At 36.9% G+C, this 19,837-nt stretch overlaps 2 protein-coding genes across 2 annotated transcripts; one reads left to right on the forward strand and one right to left on the reverse strand.

The window, feature by feature from the left end:
• Positions 1-12,807: 12,807 nt before the first annotated feature.
• LOC147474374 (MADS-box protein SOC1-like) lies at positions 12,808-13,533 on the reverse strand. The gene is given in 2 exon segments (XM_086582358.1): positions 12,808-12,997; positions 12,999-13,533. Coding segments are annotated over 2 exon segments (621 nt in total). The 5' UTR covers positions 13,476-13,533; the 3' UTR covers positions 12,808-12,853.
• A 3,590-nt stretch (positions 13,534-17,123) lies between these two features.
• LOC147474375 (uncharacterized) lies at positions 17,124-18,875 on the forward strand. The gene has a single exon (XM_086583613.1). The coding sequence runs from the start codon at positions 17,124-17,126 to the stop codon at positions 18,873-18,875; it is 1,752 nt and encodes a 583-aa protein (XP_086439739.1).
• Positions 18,876-19,837: the final 962 nt, after the last annotated feature.

The raw sequence follows: 19,837 nt of genomic DNA on the forward strand, positions 1-19,837 counted from the left end.
TGGTAGTTATAGTGTTGTACACCAGTAGAACTTTAACCATCCAGAAAGAGACCAAGGTCCTCCAGCACCCAATCTCGAAACAGTAAGCAAGTACATGAGTTGTGAACCCCAGGACACTTCAATAATGAAGAACTACAAGGTTGTCAGTCTCACAGCTAGAATGGGTATATTAGACAACCTTCCTTCTGTTGCCTAAAAAATCCTTCAAAATATAAACATATCAATTAAGGAACTGTGGGTAAAAGAAATGACAAACACATCAATCACAAAATAGAAATGAAAAACAAAGCAATCACAAGGATGATGTCCAAAGTCGCACTGCAAAACAATGATTAGATAAGAAATTCAAAAGCTACAATTAATATTCCATAGTAAAAATACCATCCCTAGCCTGCCTAATAAATGATGAACGCCACCAAAACTTGTGAGAAGGAGGAGCTCTAGAGAAACGCGTTGGATATCGATGTCCAACAAATAATTCCACCAAGAGCTCTAGCAACCAATTGCCACCTTAAAAGTATCAACTTAATAGTTTATTTAAGTTTATTTATTAAGAGTCCACCTTCTCTGAGATTGCATCAGAATCGAGCCCAAGCATCATTGCAAATATTAGTATGCCTCCTGAGCTAATGGAGACAAAAACCACCCTCGGCCCAACGCCAACACTATCTGCATGATTTCTAGAGTCGGTTATAAATACCCATGAAAGCCAAAAAGCCTCGGCAACCCTCCCATCACTAACAGCATGCAACGCCAATTAAGAGTCAGTGATGATTAAGACATTTGAACAACAAGAAGGGTGTCATGACCATAAAGACCAAAGCGTACAGTACTTCCGTTAAACTGTCAAAGTTACCAAAATCTAATAAGGAGCCACTATCTTCAATCTGTATGACCTCAATTTCACTATGAAGACCGATTCCCACTACAAAATCTACATATCTCTCCCTATTTCTAACTGCTCCATAAATTATAGCATTCCAACAAACAATATTCTCACACAAAATGTCAGAAAACAATCTCAACCCTTCCTCAAAATAAGAACTCTTCGTAAACAAAGGAATAACTAACCAAACCACTCTCCTATCGATGAACAAGAACAGTAGAACTATGAAGTCAAATTGTGAGATACGACGCCTTATCTTTTCTTTCCTACGACTCGCACTGCACGGTGACAATCATCCTATAACACCAGAATTCTAAAGGGGTATGCAATGTGAACTTGAAGTATCGATTTCTTTTGCATCCCCGGATCAAGGCTCCTTTTCTTTCTGCTGCCCAAGCTCCCATTCTTTTTTGCTATTAATCCACTGAAAGGTGACACCTTTTCATTGCATTTGTTGTCGAACACAAAAGGTATTAGTGGCAGCCACCCTTTTCGCCTCATCTTCTCCACTAATCTATTGTGTTTAAAAATCAATCGACGTGGTCGTGATGTGAGGTCCCCACAGACAGCGCCATTGTGTGAACCTAATTCACACCCTTAAACCTCACATCCCCTCTCTCCTTTGTCCCTTCGCGAAGACCAGACCTCCTCTCGTTTGAACCTCTCAGCTGAACCCATTAGGGGTTGCCTACGTACCCCCGAGGCTTCCCGGAGGATCAACCTGTCACGTAGTTCTACCTCTCTTTTTCACTCTCCCTTCCTCTCGCCTCCTCCCTCTCCTTTCTTTTCACCTCCCCCTTCTTTAGGTCAAAACACTTGGGCCCTTTCTTCGGGCCCATCTCTTTGGCCTAATACCATACGAGGCCCACTTGTAATCTTTGGACCCATCTCTAGGGCCCAGTACCATACAAGGCCCACTTGTCTCCCTCTCACTCCCCTTCGAATCATATTCCTCTGCTTTTCTTTTTTCTCTCTGTGTACTCTTCCGACCACTCTACATGTGATGTTCGGGGTCTTGTATATGGCTAACACAAAGAACAATAACTTGGTTTTATTAATCTAATGGAAGAGAGTCTAAGAATTAAAAACTATATTAAAGACTAAACATTGAATAATCAACTAACTTAAAACTAATGAAAAAGTTATATGAATTAAAACCTAGGTACCTAAGAGTTATGCCTTAGTCCTCTTTATATAAGAGAGGGCTAGGTTTATAGTTTCGTGCATGGGCTTTAGAGCCATGTTTTGGGCCCTTAAATCAAGCCCAAAACCTAATTACTTAAGTCCAAAAAAGGGTTTCTTTGCTGGAAATTACTGCAATAGTCTTTTTGTCTACTTTTACTCCTCTGATTAGATCAAGGTCTAAACCGTTAGAAAGCTCTTTCCGAGATAGTCGTTTTGACATATAATAGACCCAATTCTGACGTTTGAGTCCAAAGATACGGCCTGCAGAAGTTCTGTTGACTTTTATGCTCTATTTATGTCTGCATTGACTTTGACTTTTCAGCTTTGACCGGGCTTTAAAAAGGTTTTTTCTCATTTATTATTGGCCTTTAGAGCATCTTTAGGAGTGATACCAACCTAGCATCAAACACCAAATTTCCAACAATTTGGTGTTTTTTCAACTTCAGGAGAGTCACATGTTGATGAAAACACCAAAAAAATACCAAACCAAACACCAAATTGGCCAATATTTGGTTCTAGTTTTGGTGTTGTATCAAATCTCTCATGCGGTTTTGGAAAAACCGTGCGGTTTTTCTAACACCGCATAGGCTTGGGCTTCTATGGCGCGGTTTTGCCAAAACCGCGTGAGAGATTAGGAAAGAAAATAAAAAAGAAAGTCGATGTGCAAAATAATATTGCATGGTTTTCCCAAAACCGGTGGGCTTGGGCTTTTAAGATGGGCTTCAGTGGCGCGGTTTTGGGAAAACCGCATAGGCTATATGGTGTGGTTTATCCAAAACCGCGTCATTTGATGTCGAAAATTTGATGTTGCTCCTAAAGATGGTTGGTGTTTTTTTGGTTTGGTGTTTGGTTTGGTTTAAAATTTTGGTGTTTTTTTGGTTGCTCTCCTAAAGATGTTCTTAGTCATTGAACTTCTTAGCAACCAACCTTTGCTTATTTCTCTTGCAAAAGTGACATGTTTCTTCACATATTTGATTCCAAGACCTGAAATACACAAAAGCACGTAAACAATACTAACTCTTATTTATTGTACACATAATTGGTCTAAATGTAATATTATTAAGGGGTTAAAACTACAGTTTTGGGCTCTTATCCCTGATGATCTTATTTTGTTTATAAAAACTAATCTCAAAGAGAGTGGGAATTTGAAAAAGATTTTGGACCTCTATGGGCAAAAACTTTCATGGCAGTATATGGTAGGAACATAGGGTTTGATGTAAAAGAAAACCCACCCCCTAATGCTTCCTGGTTCTGGAAAGGGATACATAGGGTGGCTATAAACCTCATTGATGGGTGTGTATGGAGTATAGGGAAAAGGGATGATATCCCTGATGAATCAACCCTGCCTGAACATAAATCATAGGCCAATCACTATTAGTGAGCTAGTGCCTATGAGGCCTGAGTTACAAGATCTTAAAGTAAAGGACATTATGATATTCCCATCTATTATAAGCAATCTCATTAAGTAAGTTCTTATCAGACCAAGTTATGGTGATAAGGATAAGCTAAGATGGATGGGGTACTAGAAATGGTACCCTCACTGTTAAGTCTGCATATCATAAGCTTCTGGGAAACCAAGAGATAACACAGTCTTCTTCTTTTAACATAAGGACTGTTAAAGCTATCTGGAAAATCCCAATCACAGCCAGCATATAGATTTTTATCTAGAAACTGTATATGGGAAGTCTTCCAACTGGGGATTTACTCAGTAGAAGAAGGATGAAGGGAGATTTCTCTTGCCCTTTCTGTGGGGTAGACAAGAGGATCCTGTACACCTGTTTTTTCAATGTGAATGGGTTAAATCGATTTGGGTTGCATCCAATCTTGGGGGCAGAGTAGAAGAGTTGGCTGGCAATACTATAAGGGAGTGGCTGGACATGCTCATACAGTGGACCAAGGACCAAGATGAAGGAGTAGCAAAGAAAGGGATACTGGCAATGATCATCATGCAGGAGCTATGGGAGACAAGGAATAAAGTAAAGTTTGAAGGTAGGAACAAGAACAGAGAAAGTTTGATAAGGAGGACCTCGGCTATGTGGACTAGGATCATCTAGGCCTTTGAAGGCAAACAGGGAGTTGTTGGGAGTCATAGTCCCAAAACAGGGACTCCATCCAAAATAATAAATGGCTTAGTGAAGAATTTTTTCCTAAAATAGAGGTGGGAACTAGTAATAAGATTTAATGCTGCTTTTTTCAGGGAAACTGGAGAAGCGGCAGCTGGAGCAATGGCGTGGGATAACGAAGGATGTCTTAAAGGGGCATCCACTAGAAGATTCACAGCATTAAATGTAGAGGAAGCAAAAATGGTGGCTATAGAAGTAGCTGTGAAGCTAGCAAGGAGTACAGGACACAACTCTTTTTTGTTCGAGGGTGATAGTAAATTAGCTATTCAAAATGTACTAAACTCTTTAGAGTCAAACTCATGTTGTTGGAGATTTGAACCTATTAACTGATGGTAGATGATGTATGTAGGTCTTTTGTTTTTTGTAAGTTCCATTGGATTAGCAGGAGGCATAACACAGAAGCTCATGAACTGGCTAAACGGGCTGTTCAAGGTCAAGATGTCAACCTCCTGCCAAAACTCTTACTGGATTGTAGTGTGGTTCCACTTATGTTTTAATATATATATATGTGTTGTTAGCAAAAAAAATAAAAATAATAAAATAAAATAAAATAAAATAAAAAAATAAAAAATAGTTGAAATTTTGTAGAGATGATCTTTATGATAAGTAGATACTATCCACAAAAAATTTAGGTTTGAATTCATTTTCTATGTGAAGTTTCATTTTCTATGTGAAGTTTTACATACGTATTTATTTTAAGTTAAAATAATACAGTCCGGCTATTAGAAGTACATATACTTATTTTAAGTTAAAATAAGTACATAAGTAAAACTTCACATAGAAAATTAATTCAAATCTAATTTTTTGTGGATATAGTCTACTCACAATAAAAATCAGCTCCACAAAATTTTAGCTCATATATATATATGAAAATAAGAATTTACCATAATAGAAAGTGTCCTACAAACATTCGAGGTAGGGCAAGCGATCTACATGCGTAAGGGTGGAATTTGAGCCGAGCAGCTCAGGCTCGTTCATTTAATAAACAAGCCAAGTCTGAGCTTACTTTAAAGCTCGGCTCGATAAACTCAAATACCATTTCTATAGTGTAAAATAGCCAACCTACTCGGGCTTGTTCATATAATTTATGAGCCAAGCTTGAGCTTATTTTAAAGCTTGCTTAATAAACAAGTCGAGCTTGAGGATAATAAACTTCAGCTTGATTAGCTAGAATTCCACCCCTACACATATGAGGTGCATGCGTGATCCGACTAACCCCGCTAACAGCAAAAGTAATGTCAGGATGAGTTACATTAAGATAAATTAAATCAGCTTTCTAACCATTTTACAATATTGACCAACAATATCAAAAATATATCCTTGTACATTATTACGTTTTACAATATAATCCGGTATAGTCCATAGGAGTATCAACTGGTCTGAAAGCAAATTCGTCACATATTTTCTTTGTGATATGTGATAGATATACAAGGACGGAGCCAAGAGAGGGCTAGATCGGGCTGAAGCCCGGGGTAGATTTTGGGAAATTAAAATACTAGTATGCCCAATTTGAACATTTGGATATGCCCAAATCAATCTAAAATAGATCTTGATAATATCAAATATCAGTAAACCTAAATATTTGGCTAGGTCCAAGTAAATTTAAATAGGCTGGGTCCAAGTAAATGTCAAATATGTGGCTAGCTCTATCCTCTTCAATTGAGGAAGCGTTTCTAGAGTGTCCACGTGTCAAGACTAATTAAGAAAAAGTAGGAGATAAAATAGGAAACAAATATTTATCTTTATCCTTAGATATATATAATAGTTATACCCTCACCAATTTATTTTTTGGAGCACTCGCAGACACTCCAATTTTTTCTAAACTCTATTACTAATAATAAAAAAGTAGGATATAAAAAAGGAAATAATCACATCTAGAGTTTCACATAGTCTCTAATTTTTCATAAACACTATAACTAATTATGAAAAAAAATCACATCTAGAGTTTCACAGCATCTCCAACTTTTCCTAAACAATATAGCTAATTATGAAAAAAAAATATATGAGACAAAAAACTAAATTACTAAAAACAATAGTTTCCACCAAAAAACGATTTTCCTAAAACCCTTTCGATTTGATGCATCATCCACTGTGGGATTTAGACATTTATTCATAGTTAAGGATTCCAAAAATCACAATTCTAGCCACAATAATTACGACATATTCCAATTAAATTTATGAATTGATAATTTTTCAACACTATAATGTAATTTCAACACTATATATATATATATATATATATATATATATATATATATATATATATATATTCGATAGAATAACAAGATTTAGTTAAAGTAGACATTAATTGGGCTTAAATAAATTATATACCAAACCAAAACAAATTACATGTGGAAAATTAAATTATACAAAAAATAACATCACAAAATATATAATAGAAAATGAAAAAATAAAAATAACGGCAAAGTAATAATGACAAATATTTTAAAATATATATAATATTGAATGAAACTAACATCAAATAACAATCAAATAAGGAACCGAAAACTGGATGCAAATACATTGAACTAACCTCAAATAATATTTAACGGGAAATCGAAAACTTGATGCAAATGTAAGCATTAAACTAATCTTCAAAAGTAATTAATAGAAAATCGGAATATAGATACAACTACATTAAACTAACCTTAAAGAATAATTAATAAAAAATCATAACTTGGATGCAAATACATCAAACTAATATCAAAAAATAATTGTCGGAAAATCAGAAACTGGACACAAATGCATTAAACTAACCTTCAAATATTAAATTAACGATAAATAAAAAACTGGATGCAACTGCATTGAACTAACCTCAAAGAAAAATTAATTATAAATTGGAAGCATTATGCAAATGCATGGAACTAATCTTAAAGAATAATTAACAAAAAATCATAAACTGGATGCAACTGCACTGAACTAATCTCAAAAAATAGACTGGATGCAAATGTATTGAAATAACCTCAAGAAATAATTAACGGGAAATTGGAAACTGGATGCAAATTCATTGAACTAACCTCAAACAATAATTAACGAGAAATAAGAAACTAAATGCAAATGCAACCTTATCAAATAATAAATGAGAAATTGGAAACTGGATGCAAATGCATTAAACTAATCTCACAGAATAATTAACATGAAATCAGAAACTGGATGCAAATGCATTGAACTGACCTTAAAGAACAATTAACAGGAAATTGAAAATTGGATGCAAATGTATTGAACTAATCGCAAAGAATAATTAACGAGAAATTAGAAACTGGATGTAACTGCATTGAACTAATCTCAAAAAATAAATAACGGAAATCAGAAATTGGATGCAACTACATTGAACTAACCTCAAAATATAAATAACAGAAAATCAGAAACTGGATGCAACTGCATTGAACTAACCTCAAAACATAGTTGGGTTATATGTTGTGGGATGTCTCGATAAGTATAGTTTTGCATTTAAAATGGTGTTTATCTTATCTTTTTATGTATAATTGGAAACTCCTTACTATTCAAGTAGCTTCAATATATATAAACTTCACCTTATTAGGCAATCTCACAAAATTTTAATCAAACTTCTATTATTAAACAACAAAATGAAATTGAAAGATTTTATCAAAGGTGAGTTCTTTTTTTTAATGGAGAGTGAGGTTTTCATGTTATAAGAAATTTTATTGAGTGATCAATATAATATTAATATATAATAGTTCTACATATTTGCAAATATTTTTTAGAATAATTAATATAACGATACCTGTTCGTAGATAATCTTTAAAGATTCCACATAGTGAGTCATGCATAATTTAAAGAATAATTAACGAAAAATCGGGAACTGGATAATCTTCGATGATACCACATAGTAAATCAAGCATAATTTATTTTTTATGTCATATTTGCAAGGACACTATAGATGGATCAGTAGAAGTTGGTATTAAACACCACATTGGATAATTAAAAGGAAATTAGAAACTAGATTCAAATACATAACTGAGCTTAAAGAGCAATTAACGGGAAATCGGAAACTTTTATATATGTAAATGCAATAAACTAAACTCAAAAAGTAATTAACTAGAAATCGGAAACTAGGTGCAATTGCATTAAACTAATGCCAGAGAATAACTAACGAGAAATTAGAAATTAAATGCAAATCCTTGAAAAATATTTAACGGGAAATCGAAAACGGTATGCAAATACATCAAACAAACCTCAAATAATAATTAATGGAAAATCGGAAACTGGATGCAAATGCATTGAACTAAACTCAAAAAATAATTAACATAAAATCAAAAACCGAATGCAACTGCATTGAACTAACCTCATAGAATAATTGGTGGAAATCGGAAACTAAATGCAAATGCATTGAAATAACCTCAAAGAATAGTTAACGGGAAATCAGAAACCGGATGTAATTGCATCGAACTAACCTCAAAGCATAAATAATCAGAAACTAGATGCCGATGCAGATGTATTGAACTAACCTTAAAGAGTTATTAATGGAAAATCAGAAACTGGATGCAAATGCAATGAACTAATCTCAAAGACTAATTAATGAAACATTGAAAAATGGATGAAACTGCATTGAACTAACCTAAATGAATAATTAACAGGAAATTATAAATTTGATGTAATTGCATTGAACTAAGTTCATAAAATAATTAACGGGAAATCGGAAACTTGATGAAAATGCAATGAACTAACCTAAAATAATAATTAACAGAAAATCAGAAATTGGATGCAAATGCATTGAAATAACCTCAGAGAATAGTTAACTGGAAATCGAAGCCGGATGTAACTGCATCGCACTGACCTCAAAGCATATATAACTAGAAATTATAAATTATCGAACTAACCTAGAAAAATAATTAACGGAAATCAGAAACTGGATGTAGGTGTATTGAACTAACCTCAAAGAGTAATTAACGGGAGATTAGAACTTGGATGCAAATGCAATGAACTAATTTCAAAGACTAATTAACAAAACATCAAAAACTGGATGTCACTGTAATAAATTAACTTGAATGAATAACTAATAGGAAATCATAAAGTAGATGCAATTGCACTGAACTAACCTCAAATAATAATTAACGGGAAATTGAAAACTTGATACAACTGCATTGAACTAACCTCAAAGAATAATTAATGAGAAATGGAAAACTGGATGCAACGTACTATATTGAACTAACCTCAAAGAATAATTAATGCATGGAAAATCAGAAACTTGATGCAAATACATTAATTGAACTAATAACCCTAAAACATGTTTATATTATATGTATAAGGAATAAATGTCTCGATAAATATAGTTTTGCATTTTAAGTAGTGTTTATCATAATTATTTTGTTACGATTGGGAATGTCTTGCTATTCAAGTAGCTACAATATTATCTCCGCCATATTGAGCATTCTCACAAAACTTCGATCAAACTTCTATTATTAAACCTAACAACAAAAAGAAGTCGATGAGTTTAATCAAGGTTTGGTGCTTCCTTTTTATAGAGAGTGGTGCAAGAAATTTGAATGAGTGATTAATATAATTTTTATATCTCACAGCTATGCATAGTTGCTAATATTTTTTAAAATAATTTAATATAACGACACCCATTCGTAGGACTGGTTCGAAAGCTAGTTTATGATTATGGACCCATGTTCACTTTTGAATCTTATTCTTAATTCTTTTGAGTTGACTAATGGCCCAAGTTGTTGTCGCACTTGCACCCACGTCCCACTTAGGTGGTTTCTCTTTTCTTCCCTCTCTCAAATTCGTAACTGCCCGTCATGGGCACCATAACCACCTACCCAATTTCTTCAATAGCTTTTTTCTGGTTCTCCATCTCACCTTCAATTCAAATAAATTGGAATGGTATACTGTAACTATATTCATTATCCAATTAAGAAATTAATCTAGAAAATGACTTGGTATAATTTAGCAAGCGTCGGTAAACATGGGATGGATGAGAGTCTTCTAGAAAAAAAAATTCTTGAATATTATGCATCAATGCATGGGTTTGTTTTGTGGGCATTTTAGCCATAAGGACTTAAAAATTAAGGAATAAAATTAGTATACTGCATGTATCATCTAAAAAAAAACATCTCATAAGTATTTTGTTCATGATTAGTTATTTAGTACTATAACTTTCTTCTTATCTCAGCCCTCGGGGGAACATAAAATCCTAGCTCCGCCCCTAAATATAGATAGATACCATCCTTAAATTGACCAACTTCAATCCCAAGCAAATAACAATGATGCCCGAAATCATGTATATGAAAATTTCGAGCTAACTCTGTAACTCCAGCATAATCATCACCATTAATAATAATAATATAACATACACAAACAACAAGTCAGTGCCATAGGCAACCACAACATAACTAAACTTCTCAAACCATGTATGTGTGATTGTTTCAAGCCATAAGCTTTTCCCGATCGACCCACCATACCCGACTTACATATATACCGTGCACAACATATGCATGTGCCTAATCCATGCCATATCATATACACTTCCTCCTGTAAGTTTGTATGTAAGAAAACATTATTCACATCTAACTAATATAAGGATCAATCATGAGTCACATCCACATATCAGAGTACTCCAACATAATTTAAACGAGCACTATGAGATAAAATCTACATATAATCCACACTATATGTCTGAGTATAACATTTAGCAACCCAACGCGCTTTAAAGCGCTCAATACAACCATCATGCAACCTGATCCTTAACAATGAAAACCCATCTACAACCAACATTATTTGTAGTGACCTCATCTCCACCAACAAGTCACAACTCACCCATAGCTTTGTCAAATCCAGTGTTAGTTGCAGCGTAAGCACAATTAGAGAGCCACTCCTGAAAATAATAATGTTTGGTACTTTTATTGTACACATCCATCTTTATATTATTCTTTAAATGTCAAAGACAAAAGCCATGGTACGAATTTGGAAACAAGATTGGGATATAGGTCACCAATCCATGATGCCTATTAGTAATAAATGTAAGCCTTCTATAAGGCGAAACAACTTTCTTCAAATTTTTCAGGAACCAAGCCCAATTGCCATCATCCTCAGACACAACTATAACAAAGGCCACAGGAAATAAACCTACAAATACAACAAAAGTGTCGATGAAGAATAACATTTTCATTGAAAAAAAAAACATTATACTAAAGATACATCAAAATCTCTAAATACAAAATAAAATACAAATTAAAATTTAGTCGACATGTCATTTTCTTTAAAAAAAAATGAAACCTAGGTAAAAAAGATAGAACAATTGCACAATTGTACAAAAAACATACCTTGATTGGCATTTTTGGCTTTTGGAGATAACAAACACCCTTTGTATTTTGCTTTCAAAAAAGTACCGTCCAAACAAAATATGGGCCGGCAATAATTAAACCCATTATAGCACGCCTCAAATGAAATAAAAAACCTCTCAAACTTACGAGTCACCTTGTTCACCTCCAAGTCTGTATAAGTACCCGGATTGGTTCTCCTCAAGTTATCCTCATACCAATTCAAAAGTGCATAAGACAAAACATCATCACCATATATCTTATTCATAGCAAGTTCTTTCCCAGTGTATGTAAGTATAATAGTAACCCAAATTCAACTTATAATCACGTTTGAATTCTTTTACAATATCTATAGGTTTCAACAAAGGGTTGTCCCTCACTTGGTCAATGATAACACTCTTCACAAGCTAACTTGTCATCTTGGGATTGATTGCATCCTTAAACCCATCACCACAAGTATGGTTAGGAACCATTTTTGTAACTTTAAATAACTGAAGCATTTTGAACTTTGCATATGCATGCACTATCCAAGGACATCCCATCTCCTTCTTCATGGTACACACAACAGTAACTAACTCTCATAGAATCATTTCTCTTCAGAAAATAAGAATACCCATTTTCAAGACAATATTTTAGAAACGTTATATATATATACTAGCTTGTAGGCCCGTGCATACGCACTGTCTCTTTTGAAAACATTTACATTTTTTTTAGAAAATTGGGACTACCGTTTTAGTCGCTAACCCATTTTAATTTTCTAACAAATTGTTTTAAATAAAGTTTTAATTAAGTTTTAAAAATCCGTTTTTTCAATTGGGAGAGTGATCATGTTTTAATAGGAGAATAATTCCCAATTTAATTAGATATGCTAGATTTTCCCTTTTCAATAGGGGAGAAATTCCCATTTTAATAGAAGAATGATTCCCACATTAATTAGAATTGCTAGAATTTGTTTTAATAGAAAAGGAATTCCTGTTATAATAGGAGAGGAATTCCCGTTGTAAAAAAAGATTCCCGTTTTTCAAATAAGAGAGAAATTCTGGTTTTAATAGGAGATGACGTGGAATTTTAATAGAACTCAAAAAATACCCCTTGTGGAAGCTTTAATATTAAGATATATGGTGACTATTCCTGTCATCTTATGTACGTTTTGAACCTTTTTTTAATAGAATTAACAGACAACAATTGTTTTGTTATAAATGTTACTCAATTACAAGTTTACAACCTTTTTTCCATGACTTATTCCGTAAATTCATTGGCATAACAAATCACACAGAGTTACAATTGATAAATCATTAACATTTTTGGCATGAATTTTTCACACTATCAGGCCTTCCAATGAACAATTCAGTCTCCACATCATTTTCTCTATCTTAACTTTTTGCTACAATTTCATTCTCCACCTCAGAATTTTGACTATTCTGACTGTTTGGTATGACTTGCAAATCTTGTGTTATCAAGTCCAATGGCCGCTGTCCACACTTCTCATGTAACGCGGCATTTTCCTCTGCTAAGACCCCTTTCCTTTTCTTTAAGTTGCTCAATCTTGTCCTTATACAACTGAGCCTTTTGTGCCCTGATGAGGCTTAAGCTTCGCTCTAACTGATTCTCCGTCTCGTGTAGTTCATCAGTAGAACACGATCCCAAATCTTTTCCCAATAGCTTCCGTCTAGAAGTTTCAAGAAACTCAATCTTCTTTGCCATGGTGATAACTTCATCCTTGAAAAGCTGCGCATTTTCTATTACTTTGTTGTTTCCCTCCGTGTCCTTGTCCCTATTGTGTCTTTGGTAGCGATCTATTGTCTTTGGCAAGCTGGTGCTACAGAACTCATAAAGCTTGCCTCTAGGAGAGAAAACAATAAGACCAACTTCAGCATCACAAAGAACGGACAACTCAAAAGCTTTCTTCAACAAACCATTTCTTCTCTTTGAAAACGTTACTTGTCTACTTGTTGCGTTCTCTATACGCTTCATTTGTGTTTTACCCCTCACCATCTCGATCGATGTCCTCTCTTTTCACTATTAATACTATTAACAATAAGAACAGCAACAAGAACGTTAACAACTATGTAGTTGACAAGAAACTAGATGATGAAGAAGTGGTGTTCTTACGTTTCGAACCTTAGATTCATTTATCTTTGAAAATGATGTTCAATTTAGATCAACATGCCATCGCCTGAAACAAATACGGCGTTCCAGAAACTATTTGAGCTTCCGCCCGAGGAATTTTTTATCAATGATTTCACTTGTGGTTTGTTACTGTCCTACATTTTATATTTGTGTGAATTCTGAAGCTATGAAAGTGATGACAAGCACCTTGTAATTTCCAGGTGTCAAGTTCCATAGCCACTCAGAAACAAGCACCCTTGATCGCCCAAATAGAAATAATGCTTGGAGCGCACGGACGAGGGAAAAGATGTGCTTTACTTCCATAAATCCCTTGCATTTCTATTTACACTTGAGGCAAATATGTAGGGAGTCATTTTTCTGTGCATTCTTAGTGGACTGCAGTCTACATTGGATTTCATTGTTATAGTCAATTTCTTGCAATTCTTACTACGAAACCCTTCTCTAATCTCTGTGTTCTTTGTTGCATAAGCAGTATGTGCTTTGATACATCTGACTTCACATACAAACCGTCTGAATCGAACATGTACCAATGAATGGAAGGATGGGTCCCACGAGCCAGGCACTTGTACCATAATGTGATTTTCATTGATGTTCTATGAAAAGAGGCACTTTTACCATAATGTGATTTTTATTGATGTTCTATGAATCCTAATGTGATATCATATGGTCTGGACCAAACGAGATTTGATTTCTGAAATAAGTTTTTGCTGGATTTTTGTGTTTAAACTACTAAACTGTGGTGATGTCAAACAGTGTATTTTCGTTGTTCTTGAAATTTTCTTTCTTTTTCTGAGTGGGTAGAATGATACTTGTTCAGGAGCTTTAATTTATTTCACGAGTAATGCTGGATTGAGTTAGATCTTAGACACTAGGATTGTGATATGTCTGACTTGTGGCCTATAACTCGGATATGGCGATATGATTATATGACACAGTTCTGGAGAAATTTGGCAATTTCAGGGTATACTTACTACAGAGTACAGACTGTGATCACTAAACAGGGATAACTTTTACAGACTCTGTTGCGGGGAAAGAGGGCTTTATTGTTTCAAGAAGCCTTCTGTTGCTGTTGTTGTTGATTGCACAAACAAAAAAATCACTAACTTTCACTAGATCACACAAAAAACAATAATAAAACTTTTAATAGATTAACTTCACCCTTATCAGTTGCTGGTGTGTGTGTGTCTATTTGAAGTACGTTCAAATTTACCAAGGCTTTGAAGGAGTTGGGTCAACAGACCAAGTAGCTAAGTGGTATCATCAGAGTGCATAAACTTGTTAAAGGTCTTGTGTTTTTCCCAGGTCGTCCTTGGTACCTAGCGTCCAGGTTGAGCATTGCCCCAACAAAAAATCTTGGCTATTATGGGTGTGGTTATCTCGCACGAAGCCAAATGAGATCAGATGTTTGGAGTTTGGTATTGACTATCATTTCACATATTAGTATGGTACTTGATTCCCTTCAAGTGAGACGCGTCCAATATGTCCTTATGTCAGAAACAGTCGAACAAACTTATGTCAGAAACAGTCGAACAAGAAATTAAAAGATAGAGAGGAGAGAGGCGTGAGAGAAAAAATTGTTTGATAAAGTGGAGAGAGAAAGATAGTGTGTGGGGTCAAAGAAAATTAATAAAGGGGAGAGAAGAGAGAGAGAAAGAGTTGGGTTGGAAAAAAAAGTGGAGAAAAAGGAAAGAGAAAAAAAATCACATGAATTTGTTTGGTCCGGAAGTTTTTTTATCTGGAAGTCCTGACTAGATCAAAACTATATATATATAAGTCGTTGGAGTAAAATCAAGCTATCTCGTACATATAATGCTTTTAACTTCACTAATCCTAGAATCCAATCCAATTTGAATAGAAAATCTTCCATTCTCATACAATATCACCGCAACCACCGAACAGTCCATTAAAACTACATAAATAAAACAAAACAATAGGAAAAAGTCAAAGTGGAAAAAAAGAAATTGTAAATGCGAATATGGATGAAGACATATACATAAGCAATAGTAATTGAAAACATTAAAATAAAAAATAGTAGATTGAATTCTAAAAATTTACCTCCTTTTTTACTGCAATATAATTAGATCGTATATGATATCTCAAGAAGAATTCATGTATTAGTTGATCGAAATAAAAAAGAAAGATGAAATTCTATAAAACTCCAGCAGTATAATGAGAAAATAAACTGCAAAATTTGAAATTTTGGGAGGGATAAAAGAGCATCGTGGTTATAGTTAGGAATTTTCTTTTTGGTGTGTGGAAAAAATTGGTAGTTTAGAAGGAGAGGGTAAAAAGGAGAAATAAGATTTCTAATAAACTCTTAATATACTCAAATCTGATGTAATCTCAAAAATTGGAGTAAAATCAAAAGAAAATTTTAGTGTTTATTTCTCTAAAAAAAAATGGACAATACAGAAAATGTCTAAAGCCCAATTTCTAGATTTCCAAGATCTTCATTTGAGAGAGAAACTAAGATGGGGACAAAAAAGAAGTGACGGGAGAGAGAGAAAAAGATGTACGATGTTATGAATTTGAAATCAAACATTTCCACTTAGCAATTATATGTTTGGCTCAAAATAATGAACGTAAAAACAAAAAAGAACTAAGGCATGTTATTATTTATTAATCTACTAAACAAAAGCCCAAACAAATTTTAAAGACCGCAGGCAAAACACAAGACCCAAAATGAACAAAATGTTTAATCCCTCCAATTGGATCGCTTTGTCTTTTCTCTTTATCCAGAACTCCATAAGGCAAAAAATTACCCAAATTAAACATGACAAGTGAAATTAACATCAGGCATGGCTAAATATATATATATATATATAAAAATACTTACCAGGTGGTTAAGAATACATATAGTGTAATAGCATGAGATGCATCCCTTGGACCAAGTCCGCGGTGCAGCTGATAGGAAGCAACCTATGCAAAGACAAGGAGAAGCAGCGGATCAAAGCCGCAGAACCCTAGTCCACGGTGGCAAGTGTACGGTGGACTTCGGGTCGTAGGATGATAGGGTAGATGGACGGTCCTGAAGAAGGGAAGGGGGATATAAAAAGGAGAAGATGTGGAGAAAAGAAGGAGGCCAAGAAAAAGAGAGAGAGGAGGAGTAGGAAGAGAGAAAAGAGAGAGGAGAGGAAAGCAAAGATAAGGAGTTAGTTTGGCTTTAGGGAATAGTGATTTAGAGGTCTATACATTTGGCGCCGTCTGTGGGGACCGAGAAGAGCAACTCAGAAATGGCACCGAAGAGAGCAGCGGGAAGGCCAAAGAAAGTTAGGGATCAGGAGCTGACACCGGAAGCTATGATAGAGGAGGGGGAAGAACTGGAAGAAGGGCGAGCGGCGGAAGAGGCGCGTCTGATGCGTGAAGAGATCGAAAGGCTAAGAAAGGAAAACGATGAGCTGCAGAGAGAGAGAGAAAGAGGAGGAGGAGGCAGGGGAAGAGCAGAGTGAGGAATCTGGAGACGAGGAGGAGATCGGACCAAACTTAGTGGAAAACCCGGTGGCGGGATTAACAATGGAGCAAGTCCAAGAAATGATAGACAATGATAGGGAAGCCAACCGGCGGCAGACGAAGGAGCGTGGGGGAGGAGCCAGCCAGGTGGTGGCTGGGTTGAACCGTAACCCGCTAGTAGATGACATATGGGCATCGGAGGTTCCCAAGCGATTCGCCCAGCCAAGGTTTGAGAGATACGATGGCAAAGGAGACCCAGCAGACCACATCCATCATTTTAGACAGCAGATGCCGTTATGGCAGGAGGCTCGGTTTGATGGTCTGCGGTGCATGATGTTCCCGGCTAGTCTGAAAGGAGGCGCGTCGGATTGGTACTACAGATTGCCAGCTGGGAGCATTAAGAACTTTCAAGAGTTGGAGCAGGCGTTTGTGGATCATTTCATACATCAGAAAAAGAGGGTGGTGGATATCGCGGCGCTATTCAATGTACGACAACGATCCGCGGAGTCAATCAGAGAGTTCCTATGTCGGTTCAAGGCGGAGACACTAAAGGTGGAGAATCTGGATGAGAGGACAGCGGTGATAGCGTTTGAAAGGGGATTGCGCCAGGGAACCGGGGTTCACCAATCCGTAGCAAAAAATGAGATAGCAACGTTGCATGAGCTGTATCCCCGAGTGGAAAAGTATATAAGGTATGAAGACTCTGTGCAAAAGGATTCTAAGAGGGCAAGGAAGGCTGTGTTGTCTTTGGAGAAGGAACAGGAACGACGTAGGTCGGGGGAGACGGAAAAAGAAAGAGGTCAATACCGCGGATATGGAGCACGAACGGAGAGAAGTCGGGAAGGGATTCAGAGGGAGTATAGGGAGAGGAAGCCATACCGCGAAGTGGAACAAACCCCGTTGAACAAACCGCTTAGTGAGATTTTGCCCTTAATAAAGGGGCTGCCGGGGTATGAAGGACAGCGAAGTATGCCAGCGGAAATACCCGGGAAGCCACTTTGTGCATATCATCAGATAAGAAATCATGAGACGGATGACTATTACGCTCTCAAGTGGTTGGTACAGAGGATGGTGGAGAAGGGGAGGATGGGAGAATTTGTGAGAGACGGTCGGAACGAAGAGCGAGTGCCACAGCAAGGAAGAATACTGGGGAGCATCAATGTGATTTACAGTGGGGAAGTGATGAGTCACAATGCTCATAGGGACAAGATACGGCGGACAGCGAGCATCCAACAAATTAATGAGAGAACGAATGGGCCACGACAAAGAGAAGTCACAGCGGCCGAGAAAGATAAAATTGTCTTTAGCAATGCGGACCTACGAGCAGTGGATTTGCCACACGAGGACGCACTAGTCATTACAGTGGCAATGGGAAACTACATGGTGAAGAGAGTGTTGATCGACTGCGGAAGTGCGGTAGATCTGTTGTTCCGAGGAGCCTTGGAAGAGATGGGAGTGGATCCAAAGCAGCTGCGCCTTTCGCGCACTAACTTGTATGGATTTAATGGGAGTATGACAGAGCCCATGGGGGAACTTTTATTGCCCGTGACGGCGGGACCAGTGACCGTCTTCACCCGCTTCATGGTAGTGGATGCGGCTTCACAATATAATGCGATCTTGGGAAGGCGGTGGATTCATGAGATGAAGGCGGTCCCATCTACGTATTACCAGGTGATACGGTTCCCCACGCCTACCGGCATGTGTGAGGTCTACGGGGATCAGGTAACAGCGAAGAATAGTCACAGAGGGACCGTGAAATGTTTGATCGACGGGTCAGAAGGAGAAACTTCCAATCCTAGGAAGAGGCTGGCATAGCAGTTACAGTGCACCTCGGGGGAGGTGGGGGAAGAGGCGTCGGCGGATCACAAGACGCTTGACGAGATAGAGAAAGTGAATATTGGGATAGGGGAAGAGGAGAAGATCACGTCGATAGGGTCAAGTTTGCCGGCGGAATGGAGGACTAAGTTGATACAATTATTGTCAGATAATGGAGACGTCTTTGCATAGACGATAGAAGATGTTACAGGGTTGGACCCAGAGTTCGCATGTCACCGCTTGCATATGAGAGAGGATGCCAAACCGGTGAGACAAAAATTGAGGAGTCTCAGGCCGAAGTACGCGGAGGGGGTTCGAGAAGAGGTTGCCCGATTGAAGGGGACAGGGATAATCCGAGAGGTGGAGTTCACGGACTGGTTGTCGAACGTAGTCATGGTACCAAAAAAGAATGGGAAAGTACGTATGTGTGTGGACTTCACTGACGTCAACCTGGAGTGCCCGAAGGACAGCTATACCATGCCGCGCGTGGACGAGTTGGTGGACAAGACGGCTGGTTCGAAATATTTTCTTTCATGGACGCCTTGATGGGGTATAATCAGGTTGCGATGTATGAGCCAGACCAAGAGAAGACATCATTTGTGGTGGAGGGCAGTACATACTGCTACACGAGAATGTCGTTTGGTTTGAAAAATGCGGGGGCTACCTTCCAGCGATTGGGAGAAAAAATGTTCGCGAGCAAGGTCCAGAAGGGAATCGAGATTTATATTGACGACATGGTGGAGAAGAGCATGGCGGAGGAGGAGCATATAGAGGGGTTACGGGAAACGTTCGGGATACTACGTGAGCACAATTTGAAACTGAATCCGGAGAAGTGTACTTTCGGGGTGACTACAGGGAAGTTTTTGGGCTATATTGTTACCCATAGGGGAATCGGGGCTAATCCCGAGCATATAAGATCCCTGGTAGAGATGTCGTCTCCGCAGAGTGTGAAAGAAGTACAG

The sequence above is a fragment of the Coptis chinensis genome, chromosome 9 (assembly GCF_015680905.1).
Source record: "Coptis chinensis isolate HL-2020 chromosome 9, ASM1568090v1, whole genome shotgun sequence".
NCBI lineage: Eukaryota > Viridiplantae > Streptophyta > Magnoliopsida > Ranunculales > Ranunculaceae > Coptis > Coptis chinensis.